Source organism: Mytilus galloprovincialis, chromosome 1 (genome assembly GCF_965363235.1).
Source record: "Mytilus galloprovincialis chromosome 1, xbMytGall1.hap1.1, whole genome shotgun sequence".
Taxonomy (NCBI): domain Eukaryota; kingdom Metazoa; phylum Mollusca; class Bivalvia; order Mytilida; family Mytilidae; genus Mytilus; species Mytilus galloprovincialis.
The window spans coordinates 59,945,418-59,969,752 of NC_134838.1; the positions used below are offsets into that span (position 1 = coordinate 59,945,418).

Genomic DNA, 24,335 nt, shown 5'->3' on the forward strand with positions numbered 1-24,335 from the left:
TATAAATTATAACAACCTTAATACAATAATCTCATAAAAGTATCATAGTTTTTTGTCATAGTTACATAACTTTTAAATGTAAAGAACAAATATGATTATGTGAAGGTATTGAAACTGCTCCTGCTACAGATATACCAAAGGAATCTGCAATGGTTGCTGCTCCTAAACTATATTCTCTATATTCTGCTCTAATCTGTTAAGATAAAAGTACATGTGTTTAAGCCTATCAGCAAACTCAATAATATATAGGTCATGAACTATTAATATTAAGGTTTATATTGACTACTATGTCATTTGCTCTCTTGTGGAGAGTTAACTTTTTGGCAATCATACCAAATCTTATTTCTACTGTATATAAAATACTTATATAACTATATTTTCAAAACTATGGCTATCGTTCAACAACATTGAGTATGGCTTAAGGTGACACTATGGGTATTGGTGAACTTCCTGTAAGATAGTATAAACATGTCTTTGAATTCATTAGTATTCATAAAATGTTAATGCTTTTGGATTTCATGGGTATAGGTGATATAATACAAACGGACAATGAACAACAGGCAGGTATGCAGAATTAGTCAAATCAATTAATGAATGGCTATTATTTATTTTGAATTTATTGACCCATAAAATTAATTTTTGACTCTTCACATTGAATAATCCGTGAAGCGGATTATGTAAAATGTAAAGAGTCAAAAATTAATTTTATTGGTCAATAAATTCAAAATAAATTATTGCCATTCATTATAAATAAATTTCTATCAAAAATAAGGCTCAAAGAACTTTTTATATTCTTTATATTAACAATAACAATGTACACACATGTTGGCGTATGAATACACAACGTCAGAGTGGGCGTGTCGCCATAAAAATTGACAACATTGAAAATAAAACTAATACTTTTATCCAATCAGAAGACAGTAAATACACCAAATTTATTTATATATCCATAAAAGTACAAATTTTCCTTGCTCCAAGGGAAAATAGGATCATAGTATAGACAACATTTAGAAATACTACAAACCTCTTTTGCAATTTGATAAAATGTGTTGACAAAAGCTGCCCCTCCTAACAATCCTTCAAAGAATATGATCACAAATATTATGGCTATACTAGGTATATATCTGTAGAATACTTGTGTTAACAGTATTCCTAGATTGATAAACTGAAACAGAAGAAAAAGTATTAATTACACATATATATACACATTGTTTTTTTTATCATTGTCTTGTAATTTTGCAGTCAAACATTGAAACCCTTTGTGTAATAGTTTTAGATAAATATGTCTTGAAACTGTTAACAAATGAGAAAGCATGTCAACATCACCTTTTTCGTTTGAAGATACTATCAGAACAGGTTTAGTACTAAGTTCAAAATAGTTTGCTTCAAGATTTCTTCTTTTATGATAACAACTTTAACATCCAAATTCCAGAAAATATTTCAAAGTAACTTATTTTTATGAGAAAAAAAATAATTAGATAATCATAAAAAAATTGTATAAAAACTAAGGTTATGATCATGAAGCATAAGCATTTCTTGTCGTTTGTTGATGTGGTTCATAAGTGTTTCTCATATCTATATAGTTTGGACCATTGTTTTTTTCCTAGTTGATGGTTTAACACTAGTCTTTTTTTGTGGCCCATTATAGCTTGCAGTTCAGTGTGAGCCAAGGCTCCATGTTGAAGGCCATATTTTGACCTATAATGGTTTAACTTTTACAAATTGTGTCTTTGAAGGAGAGTTATCTCATTGGTACTCACACCACATTTTCTTATATCTACTTATCTAATTTCAGCATCTATTTTAATATGTATGTAGGATTTATTGCTCCTTTACATCATGCTTTTGGATTTTATACATAAGGCTTTGAGCACCACTAACATGAAATATATTTTTGAAATGTGCACATAGGGTATCAATTAATTTTCTGAATATTGTAATTTTGATTTTACAACAAGCATCCAGATCCATAGTCCAAATAACTATGACGTCTTGAAAGGCTATTATAATTTTTTTCTTTGGCGCTTTACTTCGACTTCATAACGCCAAACTCATATTTTCAGTTGGATTTTGAGAGGGAATTTACTGCTTTATTAAAACGTTTAGCTGGTTTCTCATCAAGATGCTTCATTTTAGAAGTATAACATATATTTTTGAACCTCGTTAAATTTTGACAGACCTGAATTTCCGGATAATGTAAAACAAAGGTTCCGGAAATTCAGGTCTGTCAAATTTTAGCGAGTTTGGTGTAAAAATTATTTTATAATCTCCTAAAAAGAAATCAGATAAACGTTTTAAAAAATGCAGTCGACATGTTCCCACCTCAGATGGAATTGTAACTTATATTATTATGTCTGTAGGGATTAATTGGAAATATTTTGCACAAACAAACACTTAAAAGGTAAGAATTTTTATATATGCAACTTTTTTTAGTCTTCAATGAAAATTTGATGGCTTAATTGGGTCTCAAAGTTGAGAGCAAAATATGCTCTCAAGGTCCAACCGAAAATGGCGGCTTCAGCATTATGACGTCGAAGTAAGGCGGCAAAGGAAAAAAATTATAATAGCCTTTCATGACGTCATAATTATTTGGACTACCAGATCCAGTGCTTAAAAGTCTCAAATTTTATTTTCCACTATAATTTTACTATTTCAGAATCTAGAACGAACTTGATATATTCCAGAAAGATAATTATTTGTGATAAAATATCCTCTGGAAATGTTTGAACCATATCAGGGATATGAAGGCATCTCCAATGGTGAAGTAGACTCTGTGATTACATTTACTTAATTATTTTCATGGCACAATCAGACTTTTTTAGGTACTGTTGGAATGTAGTATGTTTGGTATTTTGCTTATAATTTACCTGAATAATGGGAAGCACCCACAATCTTTTCACTTCAAAAAAATTGACAGAAGACCTTGATATAAAAACTCCCAGCTGGTAGTCTACTTGATACCTAAATCAGAAAGATAATAAACTGCAAATGTGTTAACAAATTTTCTTGAAAAAAGTTCAATACTTGTTACAAATAAAAGGAACTGTTGTGTAGACATCAACAAGACAGCAACCATGGCCATATAAGTAATAGAACCAGGCAACACATCCAGATACACATATTTGAATTGGAAGAGCTCTATTTTCTTAAATTCTTAGCTATGAAAAAATATGCTCAAATGGAACTATGTAAATTCATGGTAATGTGACCTGAATCAAAATGCACAACTTCAGCAGTGTGATTTGAACTAAAAACATCTTTGTAATATTCCAGAAGCAAATGTTACATGCAAATTTAAGATAAAAAGGCTAAAAAAAAGTAAATAGACTTCCAACAATTCAGAGTAACCAAAGTTTGAAATAAATTCAAAGATTTATGATTTTCTTTTACCAATAGCAAATATTTCATGAACAATTGCATTAAATCATCTTGCTGTTAGTCTTATTTGTTTTCCTTAAGGTGGTACCTAACACTACAGGGAGATAACTCTGTAAAGTCAGCTTAACGTTTTAATTAGTTGTGTTGTAAAAGGAATATTAAGCTTCTCAATGATCAAAATTGGTGTTTGTCAAATTGCTATATAACCAGTGTAATTTTTCTGATAAAACAGTTGGTTCAAATTTTTTGAAATTTTTATATTTTTGTAAAAGGGTCAAAGTAAATACTTTGTCAAAATTTTAAAAACATTAAACAAGCCAAATTAATTTTAGTTAAAGTGTTGGGTACTACCTTAATTGCTGTTTCACAAATAAAGTTTTTGTCGTTTTGTTTCCCATTTTTTACACGTTATTGTCTTTTACAGCTGAGTATAGGGACTTGGTTTTGCTCACAACTGAAGCTCATACAATGACTGATGGTCATCCTACATCCACATTATTTGGACTCTGATAGATAGTTATCTCATTGGCAATCATACCACTTCTCCTTATTTTTACATTGTTCATTTTACTTACCATCTATATTGTTCTGATATAGACCATGATACATTGTTAAAATACAATATTTCCATCTAAAAAGAACAAGCAACAATAATACAATGAATATACATGTAGTACGAAGAATGTTAGGCATATATATTAAAAGCTTAATTGTGTCCTGTATTGTTCACCCTATATGTAGTTTTATACTTACAACAATTGGGGTTGTGTTATTTAAGAATTGAATGCTTCTTTTTGTAACTTCATTAGGGTGTAAAAGCATCGACCGAAGTACATTTTGTATGAAGCACAGAAGCGCTTCATTCTAAAAATGTGCGCACGGTCAACGCTTTTACAACCCTATGAAGTTACAAACAGGAGCATTCAATACTTATAATTACATTTTTTAGCTAGGGTCATGAAAACACGGAATTTATAATGTTTTTATTTAATTCACCTGTGCACTTTATTGTAGGACCTCGTGTTATCATGAATGAAAAGTTTTATTGAGTAATGCTTAAGGAATAACATGTGATGTGCAGTTAGCCAATCAGAATAACGTATTATAATGAAACATACATCTAATGTAATTATATAATAATAATATTTCATTATACAGCTGTTAAGTCTTAATGTTTAACATTTCCCTCTATGATAAGAGAGTATCCTTTCTTTCTTGAAATGGTTAATGATTGTGAATTCATGTTATTTCTCGCTGTGTTGAAGAGCCATTGGTGGCCTTTGGCTGTGTTTTACTCTTTGGTCAGGTTGTTGCCTCTTTGACACATAACCTGTTTCCATTTTTAATTTTTTATTCATGAAAAATAAAAAATGTGTGTAAAAATTTAAATATAATCATTAAGTTATCAACTTACCAATCCCTGATTTATAAAATATTCAGCAAAATATACCAGTATTAGAGGAATCATATACTTTAATAATGGCTGAAAATATAAATATACAACTTATAAAATAAATGACTCATATCAAACAGGAAATATAAATGGGTCAGTTCTACAGATTATCCTCCCCCCGATGCACGAACCTATTCTGGTTCCAATGACATTTATTCACTGTTCATAACTCTGTAATCTTAATTGCTGAATCACTTACTTTAAACTATTTCATCCACCCAACCATATCACATAGAAATGAGAAGATGAGAACAATGCTTAGTAGGCAGTTATGATTTAAATTCTATGACAAAAACAAGATCTGTGTTTACTGGTGTTCAAAGGAAAATACATGGTACTGTCTTTCCCTAATAGGACTAAATCGAAACATCATGTTCATAAATAAACAATGATGATTGCATATTATTTGGTTCATATGTAACAGCTCTATATCTGCATGGTATTGTTTGTATAAATTCTTTTACTCAGTGTTTGTCAATCCATTCATACTTACACGTAACAGCCTGAATCTGTCTTTTAATGATAAATCTATTTTTGTAGAGACTGTAATATAAATTTAAACAAATTTTATACAGCTATTATTATGTTATATTAAGTTTCTCTAATTCTTCGTCAATTTATCCCTTTCTGCACCCATTGTATAAAAAAATTTAATCAACGCGTGGTTCCTTTGATCTCAGTTCTCCATTGGTTAAAATCGTCTAATTTTCTTGCTTTCGTCTGAATTTCATATTGTGACGGCATGAAAAAAGGCGACCATGCCAGATGACGTCACATAGAAAGAACACATTTTTTGCAGATCGTTCGCAAAGAAGGAATACGTTTGCCTGCATATTGTTTGAAAATCATTAGAGCATACCTGTCAACCTGTGACGATGAAAATGCAGGTCATGACCTGCATTGAAGAATCAAATCTCAGGTCATAACGCGTACTAACTTTTTCGAGCTGAATTTCAGTATTTATGGTACATTTTCTTATAATGTATATCAAAGATACCAAAACATCAATGCATGTTCTCTTGGTTAAGTCATTTTAAATCTTATTTATTATTATTTCATTATACTTTTAAAGATTTTTATAAACTTGTGTATCACAGTCTCATGTCCTTTACTTTTTGTCATCATCTAGAATTTATTTTTCAAATGTAATTTTAAAATGAGACTACTAGCCTTTAAACATACCATGTAGAATTATTACTTGTATGAACATTCATCTCTCAATTGACAAGGAAATTAGACTATGATAAAATATAGTAATACAGTTAAAGGAAGTATAAATGTAAAAAATAATTTTCAACTTTTTTTAAAAAATTGTATAAACGTATAAAAATAATGAAAAGTTATTTTTCAATATGTATTTGAATTTTATATTATTATGATTTAATCTTTTTCACCCATAAAACGTAAATATAAGGAATAATTTTGAATGGTGACAAATAAGGGGAAGTAACTCTTAGTTGAAATATCTATGTAAAACAACAGGGCAATTTATTTACGTCCTAAAGCTTATGTATTGGTGTTAATCAACAGTGTGTTTGACATCAAAGCTGTCAAGTGAAGCCATGAAACTTATGAAAATCAATCTCAAAGCTAAGAAATACGGGTGAAATCGGGTCATTTTCGGAATTTCCGGGTTATTTCAATGACCCGGCGGATGATCCGGGTGATCCCTCAGAATTGTGAAAATCTCGGGTCACACCCGCAGAATCCGGGTCAGTTGACAGGTATGTTAGAGAAACAGATTCTACCACCAAATCTCCTGTAATACGATATTTATCCACTCTCGACAGTTAAATTTTAAATATTTAAAACGCTCTGTAAGTCTCGCGTTTTAAATTTGAAAATTTAACTGTCTCGAGTGGATAAATATCGTATCACACTTGATGCAGTGGTAGAATCTATATATACAAATTAAAAAGGATGAAGATACCAATAATTATAATAATGTTTAGGTTAACCTTTATATCTAAATTTGGCTTACAATAGTAAGTGTGATTTAAATGCAGGGACTTTATCGATAACAATAATTTAATTAATAGTATTCGTGTTTAACAACCATAAATGAAGAACAACAAAGAACACAAGGTTCCTTTATTAAGATCAGCTACTGTACCAAAATTTGTGATAGATTATATAATTGACCAAATAGATCTTTTTGTTAAATCTAAATTATCCATCATCCTTCAGCGACATTTAACAAAGGGAAGGTAATAAATTGTATTTTTAAAATGCTAACATTTCATTTTCCCCAAGGCAAGATAAGAAAAGGAAAATAAATAATTTCAGATACAATTTCTAACTAATTTACTTTAAATGGTTATAACTATCATTAAGGGCAAATTATTGTATCTCTCTCACACTAATTGTCTTATTGCGTGCATTTTTTATTGCGATTTTGTCATTTTGGACTAAAATACAATTTTATTTATTGCTATATTGAGAAAAATCCTGTTTTATTCACATAAAAAAAATTAAAATGCGAGTTTAAATTATTGTGATTATAACCCTGGCATATTTTTTGCAATAATAAAAACATCAAAACAATTTCTGAATATACAATAACTGAGGTACCAGAGGGAGAGATACTTACCTTCTTTGCTATCATCTAACAAAGCTGTTGTATCATCTGTTGTCTCATCTGTTACTGTTTTTGTGTACATGTTATCAGGCTTTTTTAAAATTCCAAAATAACTGAAAAGTACATGCAAATAAGTGTCAAAATAAGTCTGAAGTAGATATAGGAAGATGTGGTGTGAGTGCCAATGAGACAACTCTCCATACAAATAACAATTTAAAAAGTAAACCATTATAGGTTAAAGTACGGCCTTCAACACGGAGCCTTAGCTCACACCGAACAACAAGCTATAAAGGGCCCCAAAATTACTAGTGTAAAACCATTCAAACGGGAAAACCAACGGTCTAATCCTCACTTCTGTATAATAGTGTTTAGTATTTTCACTTATATAGGGTGAAAACATTTCTAAACAAAAAGTTGATCAATAAAACAATTTAAAAATATTTGAAAATTTAATTTATATAAATGTGTATGACTTTTTAAATATCACACACATATCATTTCACAAACATCAATATATTTCGTTCTGAAGGCTTGGCTTAATTTCTAAATGCAGGTCTCAATAATTCTTTGAAATTTTATGATTATGTTTATTTGAAAATACTGGTACATACATCATTATTATCAAAATTGAAGACAATCATGAGTATCCTATATTTTCAAAGCTTCCTTTCCAGTTTATAACTTGGATTTATCCTTTTTATAAATACAAAAAAAAAGTACTGCATGAAATATCTAATTTTTGCTGGTGATATATTTACACCTTAACAGTTTTTATGATTAGAAAAAAAATTAATAATAGATGCCAAATTTTAGTTTTCACTTTCAGTTATATGGAAATAAAAAGAATCAGAAACATTTACCTTATTGCCATGGTAACAGGAATGATGGTCATGACAAACAATGTGTTACGAGGAGAAAGACCTGCTGATGTCAAACCCGCATAAGATAAGGCACCAAATACACCAGCTCCCCCTGTTCCTGAGGAATATGTTGATATAACATTTCTGTAAAAAAAAAAACAGAAAAGAGTTGTGGTCTGTATCAGAAGAGCAATCTGTTCCATAAATTATGCAATATCTACAAAACTTAAGGCATGAAATCCCAATGGTAAATCTGTCTTTAAAATTTTTTTTTAATTTTATTTGGACATCTGTTGGTCTGTAAGCTCCTGATGTATTGATGAGTCTTTGATTTCCAAAAGTTTTGCTCCTTAGTGTTAGCTGCTTATGTAATAAGTGCTCCTAATGAAAGTTAAGAGTAGAAAAATGCTTGAAAAAAATCATGATAATTCTTATTTCAATGCATTTATTAGTTTTATTCCATTTTGGTATGATAAATAGAAGTTTAAAAAAAATGTTACCTTCCGCAGCATTCATCGATATTGCAAATTTGTACCATTCAAAAATGAAGAATGTTAATACAGACAACATCTATCAACGCCACTGCCATAGAAACAAGAAATACAACCCCTCTTAGATATCTTGATATTCAATGTCACATAGCTAACAAATAAATTAACACTCTTGCAAGGAAATAGTAGTTAAACACAAAACATACCTATCAAAAAAAGCTGAAAGACTCATATAAGTTACTTCTCCTAAACCACCACATATACTGGCACAAACAACTCCTGAAAAACAAATGTAAATGGTCATTATGTATTGATTTTGCTCTTTGTTAAAGGCTGTATGGTGACCTTCAATTGCTTAGATTCACATCATTTGGTCTCTGATAGTTTTCCCAATGCCTTAATATATTATTTGTTTCCCCAATCCCTACCCTGCCAAGCAAGGTGTGGGTAGATAGGGAAATAATTTTATTTTTTCCAAAAAGCCTGAATAGTATCATTGTATTGGACGATGCTGCAAGCCTGAAAATCTGAAATGAATAAATTAATTTTTGACTTAGTTTTGACAATAAAATTTTATGAGTAGCACCCTTTTTCCAGGGTCGGTCGGGATTGGGGAAACAAACATTACAATATTTTATTTTAAGCCCAATTGAAATCAGCTCTCAATGAGTCAATCAAGCAAATCTTTCCAAACTATTCCTCTGAAATGCATCTTATAAACATTTTGATATACTGATACATTGCATATCAGATTGACAAGCATTTTGGTTGTTCAAACACATAACTAAATCTTTATCAGATATCTGAAGCAAAAGATAGCAATTGAATAAAAAACTTACTAATTTCAAAAACAGAAACTAAATCAAGACATTTCAATGTAACAAAACATTTACCAGTAGTTTTGATAGAGAATTCTCGATAGTTCAAAATTCACAAACGCAACGTTTAAAATCTTATTTAAAACATAAAAAGTGTGATTCAAGACTGATCAATCAATTTTCTGGTGTAAATCAAGTTCAATCAACACAACATTCATTTCCTAAGGCAAAAGTTGTAGCCAAGTTTGCTTTAAAGTAAAATTTTAATAACTATGTTGTGTTTTTCTCTCTAATATCGCAATTTTATATATGATGACAGAGTATGTTGAAAAAGAATGTTGCCAAAGAAAGTATTAAACTTACCTAATATACTCATCCATATACCAACAGAAAATCCAACCAATAGAAAACTGGACAGGTTGAACAACACAACTATAGCAACTCTAACTCTGTAATGAAAGGGAATTTGCTCCATAAGTATATTTTAATTGTCTTAATACATTTTTTAGAACATGAATTCATTATTGCAAAAAGAAATGAAGCTTTTCCTCAGAATTACTTTCTCTTTGTCAAGGTATTATCGGTAAAAGTTTTATCAATTCTTTTGGCCAATTGATTAAAAACAATAGCTATTGTTCTTTGTGTAGTTTATTCCCTGGGACCTTTGAATTTCTTCTAAGAGAAATCACTCACTCATTGATTAGTTTACTTGGAAGAAAAACATTATCTTCTAGAAGTAGATGAAAATACATGTATCAACTCACAAAACTGTATTTGATGCTGTATTTAATCAATATCTATTTTCAACATATAAATTTAAACACTGATTTAATCATCAAAAGTTTTAGACTCTGAACTATTTTCTAGATAGTCTAGGTTGGTTCCCTCTGTAAAATATTCAAAATGCCTTCAGAATATACAAATGTCAAACGTTAAATAACTGACAGTCTATAGACATTGATACTTGACTAGATTTTAAAGATGTCTTTACAAGAAAGGTATTACATAAAGATCATCTCCTACTCACAAATTATTTTGAAGATAATTCTTGAACAAAAATTTACAATGTGTATGAACTATTGGCTTCAAAGAGCCTTTGTCGCTCACCTCATATTTTTGTTGAATGATTAATGCAACCATTATACTTTTGCTTAAGTTTTAGAGATATAAGCCAAACCTGAATTTTACCCCTATGTCCTATTTTTAGCCATGTCAGCCATTTTGGTTGGCAGGCAGGGTCACCCGACACATTTTTTAATAGGTTATGGCCAAGTTTGGTTTACTTTGTCTCATTAGTCTCAGAGGAGAAGATTTTTGTAAAAGATTACAAAACTTTACAAAAAAATCTTCAAATTTGACTAAAAAGGGCAGTAACTCCTTTAGGGATCAATTGACCATTAGGTAATATTGACTTATTTGTAGATATTACTTTGCTGAACATTATTTCTGTTTACAGATTATCTCTGTCTATAATAATATTGAAGATGGTTTCTGAGATATAAGCAACCAGATGCTCCGCAGGGCGTAGCTTTATACGACCGCAGAGGTTGAACCCTGAACGGTTAGGGCAAGTATGGACACAACATTCAAGCTGGATTCAGCTCTAAATTTGGATTGTGATTAAATAGTTGACACAGCATAGGTTTCTGACACAGAATGAATGTGTTCTAATGAACTTAAAATTTTTGTTTTCTCTTAGAGCAATTCACTATGCTGTTGAATATTAATCCTCTCAAAAAAATGTTTGAAGAAATTTTCTTTTTTATTTATGAAATTTCAAATGAGAAAAATTGAACCCAATTTTTTAAATCACATCCCCCTTTCCCTTATTCCAAAACTAATCTCAATTAAAATTTCTAATGGAGTTTGCAACAATAACTACTCATTTAAATACATCATAAAATATTAAGATGTAAAAAAACTGCTTGTTATCACTGAATGGTAAAGATTATTTTAATTTATCAGTTGGTAGTAAAAAGTGAATATACATTGTATATTGTATGTAACAAAGATTTAAGTTGATTCTGGACAAAGAAAGATAACTCCAATTAAAAAAAAATCTTGCTATTGCACAATATTTTGCAATTAGATATTTCTTGCTTACTATTCTGGACAAAGAAAGATAACTCTAATTAAAAAAAAATTTGCTATTTCACAATATTGTGCAATTAGATATTTCTTGCCATTGCGCAATACTGTGCAATTGAAAAGACTTGCTATTGCACAATACTTAATATAATAATTTTAGATCCTGATTTGGACCAACTTGAAAACTGGGCCCATAATAAAAAATCTAAGTACATTTTTGGATTCAGCATATCAAAGAACCCCAAGATTTCAATTTTTGTTAAAATCAGACTAAGTTTAATTTTGGACCCTTTGGACTTTAGTGTAGACCAATTTGAAAACAGGACCAAAAATGAAGAATCTACATACACAGTTAGATTTGGTATATCAAAGAACCCCATTTATTCAATTTTTGATGAAATCAAACAAAGTTTAATTTTGGACCCCGATTTGGACCAACTTGAAAACTGGGCCAATAATCAAGAATCTAAGTACATTTTTAGATTCAGCATATCAAAGAACCTAACTGATTCATTTTTTGTCAAAATCAAACTAAGTTTAATTTTGGACCCTTTGGACCTTAATGTAGACCAATTTGAAAACTGGACCAAAAGTTAAGAATCTACAAACACAGTCATGACAGTTAGATTCGGCATATCAAAGAACCCCAATTATTCAATTTTGATGAAATCAAACAAAGTTTAATTTTGGACCCTTTGGGCCCCTTATTCTGTTGGGACCAAAACTCCCAAAATCAATACCAACCTTCCTTTTATGGTCATAAACCTTGTGTTTAAATTTCATAGATTTCTATTTACTTATACTAACGTTATGGTCCGAAAACCAAGAAAAATGCTTATTTGGGTCCCTTTTTGGCCCCTAATTCCTAAACTGTTGGGACCTAAACTCCCAAAATCAATACCAACCTTCCTTTTGTAGTCATTAACATTGTGTTTAAATTTCATTGATTTCTATTTACTTAAACTAAAGTTATTGTGCGAAAACCAAGAATAATGCTTATTTGGGCCCTTTTTTGGCCCCTAATTCCTAAACTGTTTAAACCAAAACTCCCAAAATCAATCCAAAGCGTTCTTTTGTGGTCATAAACCTTGTGTCAAAATTTCATAGATTTCTATTAACTTAAACTAAAGTTATAGTGCGAAAACCAAGAAAATGCTTATTTGGGCCCTTTTTGGCCCCTAATTCCTAAAATGTTGGGACCAAAACTCCCAAAATCAATACCAACCTTCCTTTTGTGGTCATAAACCTTGTGTTAAAATTTCATAGATTTCCATTCACTTTTACTAAAGTTAGAGTGCGAAAACTAAAAGTATTCGGACGACGACGACGCAGACGACGACGCAGACGACGACGCAGACGACAACGCCAACGTGATAGCAATATACGACGAAAAATTTTTCAAATTTTGCGGTCGTATAAAAATCTACATTTTACCCATATGTCTCTTTTTAGCCATGGCGACCATCTTGGTAGGCGGGCCGTATCATCGACGCATTTTTTAAACTAGATACCCTCATGATGATTGTGGCCAAGTTTGGTTGAATTTAATCCAGTAGTTTCAGAGAAGATTTTTTAATAAGTTAAACGACCATGAAGGACGCCAAGTGATGAGTAAAGCTCACTTAGCCCTTTGGGCTAGGTTAGCTAATAAAAGGAGCAAATTAGAATGTATTAAATATGTCATCAGTAAAAATATCAAATTTTTTAGCTTTCTTGAATTGCATACCTGTAACTAATATGATGGATGTAGAATGGTGCTGTCAGTTTGATGATCAGTGTAGGTAATATATCTGCCAGCAGAATAGCCTGTTAAAAGGATGTAAAATCATCAGTAAATGGACAGATGAATTTATATCTGGACTGATACAATGAAATGAATCAAATATAATACTTTATAAATAATCAATATTGAGTATCATATTGCCTTAAAAAGAAAAGATAATATTCTTTAGATTTCTGCCCATTATTCTTTGTTATTTATGTTTTAACACTCCATTATTCTTTATTTTTTGGATAACTTTTTGTTAATTATATTTTGGCCCGTTTTTCTTTTTTTGACATTTGATAATTGTTCTCCTTTCTCTAAATCCCATCCAGACCCTCATTAAGGATGTTTGCTCCTCCATATTTTTTTTCAGATTTTCGGAATCCTCTGGTTTTAATCATGTATTGTCATTTAAAAAATTTGCCCACTAACCCCTACTTTTCTTTTCATAATTTTATTACATAAAGTTTAAAAAGCCATATTACAAAATTTTATAAAATTCTTGGTATTTTTTCATAGTTTTTGAAACAAATAAGTTGCCAATGTTAAATATATGAAACATCTAGAGAGAATTATTTCCTGCCAAATTTTCAATGGCTTATATCTCGAAAACGAAACACACGGACCCTGCATTTTTTAAAAACTTTTTTAGTTACTCTATTTATATACTATCAAATTATAATAGTCTTTTAAAAAGTTAGTTATTTTTAAACAGAGGAGGGAACATTCTTAAGAGGGTTTAAATACATCACTTTCTTATAACTAAATTAACATATGAATTGGTCCTCTACTCATCAATAAGTATAGGTTTGTAACTTTGAATTCATCTACTTACTCCTGTGGATATTTCATTGCACTGCATGTAATGCTCATCGACTGGTTCAGTTGTAGTTGTCTCCTAAAATATTAAAAATTATTTGATTATTCAACAACAGTTGTAATGATAAAGATAGATTCATGCACTTTTAAGTCCTTTTTTTTATCTGAGACTCCCATATCTGCCCAGTCCCTATCCTTAACTTCACATTTTTTTTTTTAAAAAGAAACATTTATGATGAATAATTCACTTGCAAGTGAATAGTTCAACCTAATTGAATCTGTATTCATGTGAACTTCAATTTAGCCCTTAGCAAGATATGGATACCACATGCATTGTGAGTGTTCAGTGGTTTAAAGGAAAAGAATGTCAACACTGAAAGTGAAACAAAGGTTAATCATTTAATTGACTTATTCTATCCAAAAAAAAGCATTCTATTACACGTAAAAGGATGATTAACATATGTTTTTAATCTGTCATATGAAATTAATCAGACCTAGAAAAATCAAAATGCACAGTCTTAAATCTATCTATATCTATACTATATTTATGTTTATATCCCTTATATGGCATTCAGAGGTCAACTCAACAGTTAATAGGCTATTTGCCAATTCCCGTTATTGACCCTGAAATTACAGATACCTTTTTTAGTTTTCTCCCTTATGAGGGACATTATTTATTATTTACAATGGAGAGCTAGCAGAAACGGCAAAGGAGTAGGTCCGGTAAGGGCCGATTTCGGCCTCAATTTTCAAGTTCATCTAACGAAAGATTTTAGACACTTTCTAAACACTTAAGTGTCTATTTCAATTGATTCAATTAGTTTATGTGAAAGATTTTAACTTATTAAGTCATTAAAAGCCCTCCGATTCAAGCTTAAATATGAACAATCTATCAAATATGCCAAAAATCATCACTTTTCAGATGGTTTTTGTCAAAAATGAAAGTGGCCGCACCCGTGTTCATCCTCAACCTTTATATATATTATGTATTACCATCAAATACAACTTACATTTCAGTATTATGAATGAACACGAATGCGGCCACTTTCATTTAAGACGGAAACAGTCTAAAATTTAACTAAAATGCTACAATTGTGAAGATTTCAGTAATTTAGCATGACTTAATGATGCTAGTACCCGATATATGTGCATTGTATGGTCAAAAACAGCCCATATTTATGTAGCAGAAGCATTCTACTTTTCAAAAAATATCTAAACGATTACATTTTCACAATTTTCTAAAACTGCTATATTTTGGGGCCAAAAAGGGGTCTTACTGAACCTACTCCTTTACCTGATCGTAATGTGAGTAATCTTTAAGGTTTTCAAATCTTATAATTACATTTATTTGTTGTTAAGCTAAATACTTTTGACATCCGAAATTATTTTTCATGAAAAATTAGTTAAACCGCCGATACATCACTTTGAATTCATCATGCTTTGCATTGCCAAAAGCCAATTTTGTCCGGTATGGAACCAGTCTATGATTGACAAAGGGAATTAATTTGTTTAAAAAGTGTGTAATAACAGAATCAAATCGGTAATTGGCAAATGGACTATTAGATTGTGTCTAGACTAAAATACACAAGGAATGAAGCTACATATTTTTGAGCCCATGAACTGTATATTGTTTATTTTAGACTTTGTATAAATTTAATAAATGTTTTACATTGTTATAAGTCAAACATTTTGTCAAATAAGAGAATTTGAGTCAGATTGGTGAACATTAATTTGACAACTAGTGCCCCTTTAAACTGTAAAATTAGATTTTTCTTAATTATTGGAAGGTACTTTTAACTTCAAAATCATTTTTGTAAATTACAACCTATTAAATTATCTATGTTTAAACATTTTCTGGCATAAATTTTAGATTTGATTATACCTCATCATAGACAGTTTCTTAAAAGATATACATCTACTTACATTATGATGGACTTCAGCGCCTTTTTCTTGTTCTTTCAGGATATCATGAGCTGCGCTCAACATTATCACATAGGCAAAATTATTACATAATCCAAGTATCCTATAAAAAATGAGGAGCAAAATTAGTCATTTGTTAGGAGAATGTTTACCTTGATAAAGTTACATGAAAATCAATTAAGGCCTAATTGTTTTGTTTATTAATACATGTCATGGGACTTGAGAATATATTGAGATCTTTTTTTGAAATGGACTAGATTTGACTTTTCTAACTAAGATATTCTGATTACAAGAAAATTTATGAAGGAAAATAACTACTTAAATTATAAATGAGACTTTTTATCATTGCCAACCTGATACGGTCATGTCCCATTCATAAAAAAAATCGCAATAATTTTTAAATTTACAGTATATTCATTTACCTAGTCATCACTATTAGAATATTGATCAATTCATAAAAAAAATACATGTGTGTCTTGGTATAATATAATATAATATATTTTGAATACTTTTGTATAAAACATACAACGCCTCCGGGTGCGAGAATTTCTCGTTGCATTGAAGACCTGTTGGTGACCTTCTGCTGTTGTCTGTGCTATGGTCGGGTTGTTGTCTCTTTAGCACATTCCCCATTTCCATCCTCATTTTCAATTATATAAAAATATACATATAAATTACAATGTAATATTTCATGTGTATACTTACCAGAAACCAATCAAGTTTCTTTTCTTATCAAATGAAGACAATATATTGCCTGTGGCATCTGTGAAAAAAAAGATTTCAAAATATGAGATGTTGGACATCTGATATATTTGCTTCACTAAGTTAACTGCAATGAAATGGATGGCCAGGATCCAATGCAAATCACTGATATTTTTTCAAGAAAATAGACCCTGCTTGCAATTTCGTCTACATTTTTAAATTAAATTCTTGAAATCTTGAGATCAATAATTGTATATTAAGTTGTGTAATGAGCAGTATAATAAGGTAAACAGACAGAAAGTCACAGGACAAAAAGTCACAGGACATAAAGTCATAAATTTGATAGAACAAAAAGTCACAGGACAAAAGAGGACAAACAGTCACAAATAATTTTGTGACAATTGATTTAATATATATATATATATTTTTTTTTTTTACATATTCATTTTTAAGTAAAGGAAATTGCTCATAAACCTTGATAAATGAAAATGTATTAAATTTTAATCATGTAAAATATATATTTTATTAAATGTCTTTTGGTTTTATGAGTCTTTGTTTACTCCTTGGTTTTGATTGTTATTGTTTATACCGTAATAAAGTTAGCTTTAAATGATGAAAACAGGAACCTGTATAAGATTATAAATTCAAGTTCACTGCAAATACCTATAAAAAGAAGTGTTACTTCAATATCATTACCTGAGCATGTTGAGTAGAAATTCTCACTACAACATTTCCAAGATAATATTCTATATTATCTACAGTGAATGAAGAAAAGGATCTGAGAGAAACTTTCGAGTCTAATTTTAAAATGTGATATATACATGTAACAAAGCGCAGAGAGTTATCAGTCAGGGGACTTACTTAAATGGTCGATTTTCTAAATCACTGATTCAGGTAACATTATTTCCATAAAGGTTGAAAGTAAGAGTTGTCTTTCTTTAATAAATTATAATCACCTATTTAAGTAGTACAAAATAATCACTAGAAGAAGTGATTTAATTTTACTGTAGCTTTAAATATAGAATACTTATGATCCAGGGACTAATTATGTTTCTAAACTTATCAGAACCAACATCTGTGTTGTCTAAGATGACCAGGTCATTTAAGGTGATGACCTTGTACTGAATCTAGGATAATGACATAAAAATCACTTCTTTAAGTATCTTACACAATTTCCTTCCCAAAAAATCACTTCTTTAAGTATCATTATTTTAATAACCCCCACTAATTTCAACACCCCCAAACAGTGAAATTTTTATCGCGAACAGTAGAATTTTATTACATAATCTGAAAGATGAAACCTTGAACTTTACAGGAAAAATACTCCCACTGCTAGGAAAAATCTGTTAAGTAAGTATCAGTTCATTATGTAAAGCCAGTATTATAGCATTTTTTTCAAGTAAAATAGAATTTGCAGCTAAATGATAGCATCAAAGGCATAAACCTTGATACTTAAAAGAAGCAAAAAATTCATTTTTTTCAATTTTACTAATGAAAAGATATTTTTTAAATCTATGTGTTTAAAATTTTGGTAAAACTACAAAATCACAATTTGAAAATGATTTGTGACAAAACTTCGAATTTGCTACTCAAATAAGTGATTTAAAAATCACTTATTTCAGTAAGTCCCCTGACTGGTTATTTCTTATTCATCATTCTTTTGATTACATGGATCAAGATATGTTTCTTACTATTTATAAATCAATAGTGCATCTATTGTAAGAATATGCGACATGTGTCTGGTCATCGTACCTTAAAAGACATAGATCTGCAAACTGAAATCTGTACAAAGAAGGGCCACGTCTGAAACTCGTAAAAAATATATACAATGTATCATCTTAATTATGAAGATAGACTACGTTCATTGGGTTTAACAACCTTGGAATATCGTAGGGATAGGAATGATATGATACAAATCTACAAGGCTTTGCATGGTATAAATGACATCAACTGAATGAGCCTATTTACTTTAGCACCATCTAATAATACTATATAGGTCTCTCAATAAAACTTTTTAAAAAACAGTGCAAGACGACACACAGACTAAATACTTTTTCAATTAGAGTAGTGGATCAGTGGAATAACCTGTCAGATTTAACTGTGACGGCAAAGACCTAGAATAATTTTAATTCTGCATTAAATGGTGAAAATTGGAACCCGTATAAATTCATATGTTCGTGTTAAGTGTTCAGCTGTGCACACCTAAATAAGTTTTTTAATAAGTCTATATATATAAATATATTATTATGAGATGAGAAATCATATTTCAACAATCCAAGATGAGGGTTCAGTCTAGTAGAAGTGGTTTGACTTATGTAACAACCCGAAGATAAAGGTATATATATAACATGTATAATTGAGCCAGCGATTTTATTTTTTTTTTTATCTGAAAAGAATATCAAAGACACATAAATATGGCTATCAAACCATTGTTTACACCAAGGATTTATGATATTTTTTTAGTGAGTCAATACAAAATCTTTGTTTTCAAATTATACATCCAAATGCAAAGACAAAGTAAACAGACTTTTTTTGTGGCCATATTGTAAGGCAAAATAGTGTCCTGGGAAATAGTGTCCACATGGACAATATTTCCTAGAATTTAGGTATTTAATAATGTCCATTGCCATGGAATATTGTCCCCTAAGTGGACAGATTGTCATAGCAATATCGCTATGAAATAGTGTCCACTTGACTACAGAATGTTATGAAATAGAGGACATTATTAAATCCTACTATTATTAACAAATTATGTCCTCCAAGGGAAGTAATACAAAGGTCATTAAAATGTTTTATTATGCTTGAATTTTGATAAAATAATACAAATTGATTAATATAAACAAAATAAAAAATGGATGGAAAGGAATACAGAGAAATTTACAACTATATAAGTTATAAGAAATATCCTGATAATAAAAATCTAAATGAAAGAAGGAAATGTGAAAAGTTTAAAATTAAATTTGAAGAAATGTACTATATGTACTATGACAAGAAGGCAAAAGAAAATGTAACTAGTGGTACACTGGGACAAGCAAGATGCTGTTTTATTCATCTGTCATGATGAAAGTGGATGCCATCTTGGTTTTAACAAGACAGTTAGTAAAATTACTTCTAAATATTACTTTCCAAACATTATAACACTTATAATAATCTTTATTGCAAAATAACACCCATAAGGATCAAGCAATACAATCAAACAATAATTTTATACAATACAATGCAATACAATGAAATACAATGTAATACAATGCAATACAATGAAATTAAATACATTTACAATACAATATATAGAATAATAGAACATTAAGAGTTCAATTATAAATGTATATTAAAAACACCATCATAACCTTGCCTGACACGGGTCTTGTAAGGCAAAATAGTGTCCTGGGAAATAGTGTCCACATGGACAATATTTCCTAGAATTTAGGTATTTAATAATGTCCATTGCCATGTGAAAGATCTGAGCAAGACTTGATGGTTCAGATAGTAATTTAATAATGGCTGACAAATATACAATTGGTATCGCCGTAGCGACGTTACGTAACAAGTAAATGTCCCGAAGGTTTGTGCGTGACGTTCCCGGAATAAACGCAGATATTACATTCCTCCTTAACTTTGAATTAGAAAATGACTTTATAAATGTAAATTAAAATGTGTAAAATAAAGTTTGATTACATTAAGTAAAGTATCACAGTCTCTGTATTGTTCACTAATGTTTTTGTAATAAAAATAAAATAAAATATAGATGTTCACTTTCTCAATTTGTATAAATTATAATAGTCTCTATTGTTCACTAAATTGCATCTGTCTCCTGGTTCTTCTGCTTTATGTTTCAGTCCTGGTTTCCTGACTTTTCCAAAGTTCTCTTTATCCGCCCCCTCCCGCGCCTGTCTTGCGGGGGACCCATAATTTTGTATGTCCACTGCCCCCTCCCGCGCATGTCTTGCGGGGGGCCCATTTTCTTCATCTTCCTGTTTCTGTTTTCAGCATACCCTTTGATTTTCTCCTTGCATTGTCTGTCTCTTTCATTTATCTCCTCGTATAAGTTTGAGTGATATCTTCTATTAATCTCCTGCTTAGCTGTTTTAGTGTTTTTCTTTTTTAACTTTGTTATTTGCTGTGTTTTGTTCATGGGTTTTCTAAATAAGTTCACTGCTGTATTTGCTATTTGGCGTCCTGGTGTGACTTGGTAGTGTTGAAATCCCTTATCAATAGCAAGTTTCTTAGAGTTGAAAATTGGTCCACTGTCTGGTATTCTCAATTGGTTTTTCTTTACAAAAGAACCATCAGTTCTTATCTGTATCATCCCTAGCTCAATCAGAGTGGATTTACTAATTAATGGTGGAGAATTGATTTTTCCTTTTACAACAACGAATTTTGTCTCTGTGCCACATGTTTTGTTTCTTATGATAGTTTTAAATTCTCCCTTGATTGGTAATGAATTTTGCAGAGTGCTCAACTTGATTTTACTCTTTTCTAATACTGGATTACCATATGTTTTACTATGAAATTTTAGAAATTGGTTTTCATCCATTACGTTTACATCAGCTCCACTATCAGGTTCCACCTTCACATCTACGTCGTCTATTCTTACCGTCACTGTTTTGTTCATGTCTCTTATGCCTTGTACGGTCTTTACCTTTCGTATTTTCATTATATGTTTGATCGTTTCTCCAAAATAATCTTCATCTTCATCATAATCTGATATATCTGTATTCGAATCCGTCTCAATTTTTTCTTCTGTTGTTTTCTTCACACTTCTTCCTTCTCGTCTAAAATTGCCAGCTCTGTACTGTTGTTTTTTCTTTTCCGCTCTGCATACTGATGCAAAATGATTATATCTGTCACAGTTTCTACATTGTTTACCATATGCCGGACATTTGTTCCCCTCACCATGATCAAATCCACAATAACCACAATTTTCTTCATCATCATGTGCCCTATAGTTTGACCTGTTGCTTTGAATTTTATTTGCTGAAAATGTACCGATGTCTCTGGGATCTCCTTTCATATCCTTCATCTGTAAACATGTGTCTTCCATCTGTCCTGCTTCTTCCACAAATTTATCTAAATTCCATCCTTTGCTTATAGCCCTCTTTATCAAATCCTGATTGGTTATGGTTTGAATACAATGTTCCAATATTCTTTCGTCGCATGTAGCTTCAAACTCACACGCATGTGCCTTTTCTCTCAGTCTCATTACATATGTTACTGTGTATTCATCTTTAAATGGCTTCATTTTTAAAAATAAATACCTGGCATGATGTTTGTTCTTCTTTGGCAAGTAATATTTATTCAATTTGTTCTTTAAGACTTTATACTCATCTTCTCCTTCTTCATCTCTTAGGCTTCTTTCCAATCTTGATATATCTTTTCCTCCATAAATGATTAATGCATCCTTTTTATCTGCAGGTTCTGTTATTCTGAAATATCTAAATTCCCTCTCTATACTTTCCATCCATTCTTCCCAATGTTTTCCTGTAGATATCTGATCATCCGACTGTATAAACGGTTGTGATCGTAAATTTCTAGTTTCCGTAATTACTGTTATCTGCTGGGGCTCTCCTCGGTCCATAATCTCTATTTTATCAGTATCTTTTTTTAATTCCTTGTTTTAGCACTTTCTTCTTTCAATTCTGTGTTCCGGTAAATTTTCTCTTTATTTACGCTGCTAAACACTGCTTTTATCTTTGTTTTTAATCCTCGTCGCCATTGAAAGATCTGAGCAAGACTTGATGGTTCAGATAGTAATTTAATAATGGCTGACAAATATACAATTGGTATCGCCGTAGCGACGTTACGTAACAAGTAAATGTCCCGAAGGTTTGTGCGTGACGTTCCCGGAATAAACGCAGATATTACACCATGGAATATTGTCCCCTAAGTGGACAGATTGTCATAGCAATATCGCTATGAAATGATATGATAGACAGAAAACTTCAAAATATATTTGTGTGTGTGTCATTGAATTAAACAAAATTATAAATATACTTTGCATGTTTTCTCTAAAACTAAGCTCATCTTTTGAACGTGTTTCATTTTCATTCATTTCAATATAGACTGACAGCTGACATTTAGAACTCTTTCGTAAAGAAGATATGAAAACTAGAAAATGGAAACACCCGAAACGTTCCGAAAAGAATGGCGGCATCTTTCAAAGGGAATACAAAAAGCCAAAAACTTGCAAAATCTTTTAAAGACAGACTAGATGTACAAATTTATAGTTTATTATAAGAGCCTCCATTTGCATAACACTGTTCTGTGTCAAGATAGAGCAGAAATTAATATGTTATTTTTGTGTAATGATATTCGTCAAAGACAAAGTTATTCACTTGTCCAAACTTGTTGTTATGCTAGAAATTATGTGAACACTTCAATCACTTGTTTCTGAAATATTCCGACATTTTCAGAAAACGTTAAATTTATCTTACCAACCTTAATATTTACTGGCAATAAATAAAACCTAATTCTAAGCAGCAAGGTACCTCAGTTTTCAAATCTGCATGTACTCATCATGTTACATGTAGCAGCGGAACCGTAGGCGTAGCTCTTAAGTCCTAATGACTTTATTAACTTATGTTATTTTTATACTATTTGCGGGACGGTCTGCAAAATAAAAAGAATATAATAAGGACCATAAGAGGTACGGTTACACAGCTATCTTCAATCATGCTTAAATAAATATATGTACAAGTTGGGTGCAAGACAACCCCATGCAGTCATGATTCATCTACAAATAAGAAAATTTGGACTGTCTATAAAGTCCCACAATGCCAACTCAAACACAGTATAAAAGGCAGTTTTGACTTTGTAAAGGATTAAATTAGTGTCTAAGTCTGTGACAAAAAAAACAACATATTCAGACATAAACTGATTAAGAAGAGAATTAAGTCTTATAGACATCATTTAAGTAACTGAGACAACCTGATCATCTCTAATGCCAACTCAGATATTCATGTAGTATAAAGGGAGATTTTATTATCATTTTGAGTCGGATTTTTGACGATATAAATAATTGAATAAGACAATGTCTACGACAAAAAAGACCATTAAGGACTGTATATAAATTGTCTATAAATAGTCTTTATACTAAGACAATTCAGTTCACAACAAAATGCACTTTTAAAACATACTGTCCCTAAATGTGAGCACACTAAAATGACAAAAGTAAGGTTGCTAACTGAAGTTTTTGCCCTTTTAATTTTCCTATTAAAATTATATTTTTTGACTAAAATTTAGATTTTTGACATACCTGTGAGGGATTCAAGCTCTAAGGAAACTCTTGTTCTTTTCCTTTTTATGCCACAACTACAATAGTAGAGGGGCATTATATTTTCTGGTCTGCGTCTGTTCGATCGTTCTTCCGTCTGTCTCCTGCTTCAGGTTAAAGTTTTTGGTCAAGGTACTTTTTGATGAAGTTGAAGTCCAATCAACTTGAAACTTAGTACACATGTTCCTTATGA

At 30.7% G+C, this 24,335-nt stretch overlaps 2 protein-coding genes across 2 annotated transcripts in view; one reads left to right on the forward strand and one right to left on the reverse strand.

Moving 5' to 3' along the window:
• Positions 1-22,978, reverse strand: LOC143080213 (battenin-like). Its single transcript, XM_076255941.1, has 15 exons — positions 22,864-22,978; positions 16,876-16,933; positions 16,174-16,273; positions 14,267-14,329; positions 13,393-13,472; positions 9,942-10,027; positions 8,967-9,039; positions 8,270-8,413; positions 7,422-7,522; positions 5,325-5,374; positions 4,793-4,861; positions 3,954-4,009; positions 2,868-2,961; positions 1,025-1,165; positions 1-193 (listed from the first exon to the last, which is right to left on the reverse strand). The coding sequence occupies exons 1-15, from the start codon at positions 22,919-22,921 to the stop codon at positions 62-64; spliced, it is 1,305 nt and encodes a 434-aa protein (XP_076112056.1). The 5' UTR covers positions 22,922-22,978; the 3' UTR covers positions 1-61.
• Positions 22,953-24,335, forward strand: part of LOC143080221 (HAUS augmin-like complex subunit 7) — a 14,293-nt gene continuing 12,910 nt past the window's right edge. Inside the window, exon 1 of the mRNA XM_076255954.1 lies at positions 22,953-23,082. Within this exon, the coding sequence (XP_076112069.1) occupies positions 23,014-23,082 (69 nt within the window). The 5' untranslated portion in view covers positions 22,953-23,013. The remainder of the gene's footprint in view (positions 23,083-24,335) is intronic.

What these genes read in the sequence shown, in the direction of transcription:
- LOC143080213 (XM_076255941.1), bottom strand. Translation starts at nt 22,921, where the DNA reads ATGAATGAAAATGAAACACGTTCAAAAGATGAGCTTAGTTTTAGAGAA. An exon ending in CCTGTTACCATGGCAATAAG is followed by an intron (nt 7,523 to 8,269) that starts GTAAATGTTTCT and finishes TGTACTTTTCAG; the next exon opens with TTATTTTGGAATTTTAAAAA. An exon ending in TTTATCAAATTGCAAAAGAG is followed by an intron (nt 194 to 1,024) that starts GTTTGTAGTATT and finishes TTATCTTAACAG; the next exon opens with ATTAGAGCAGAATATAGAGA.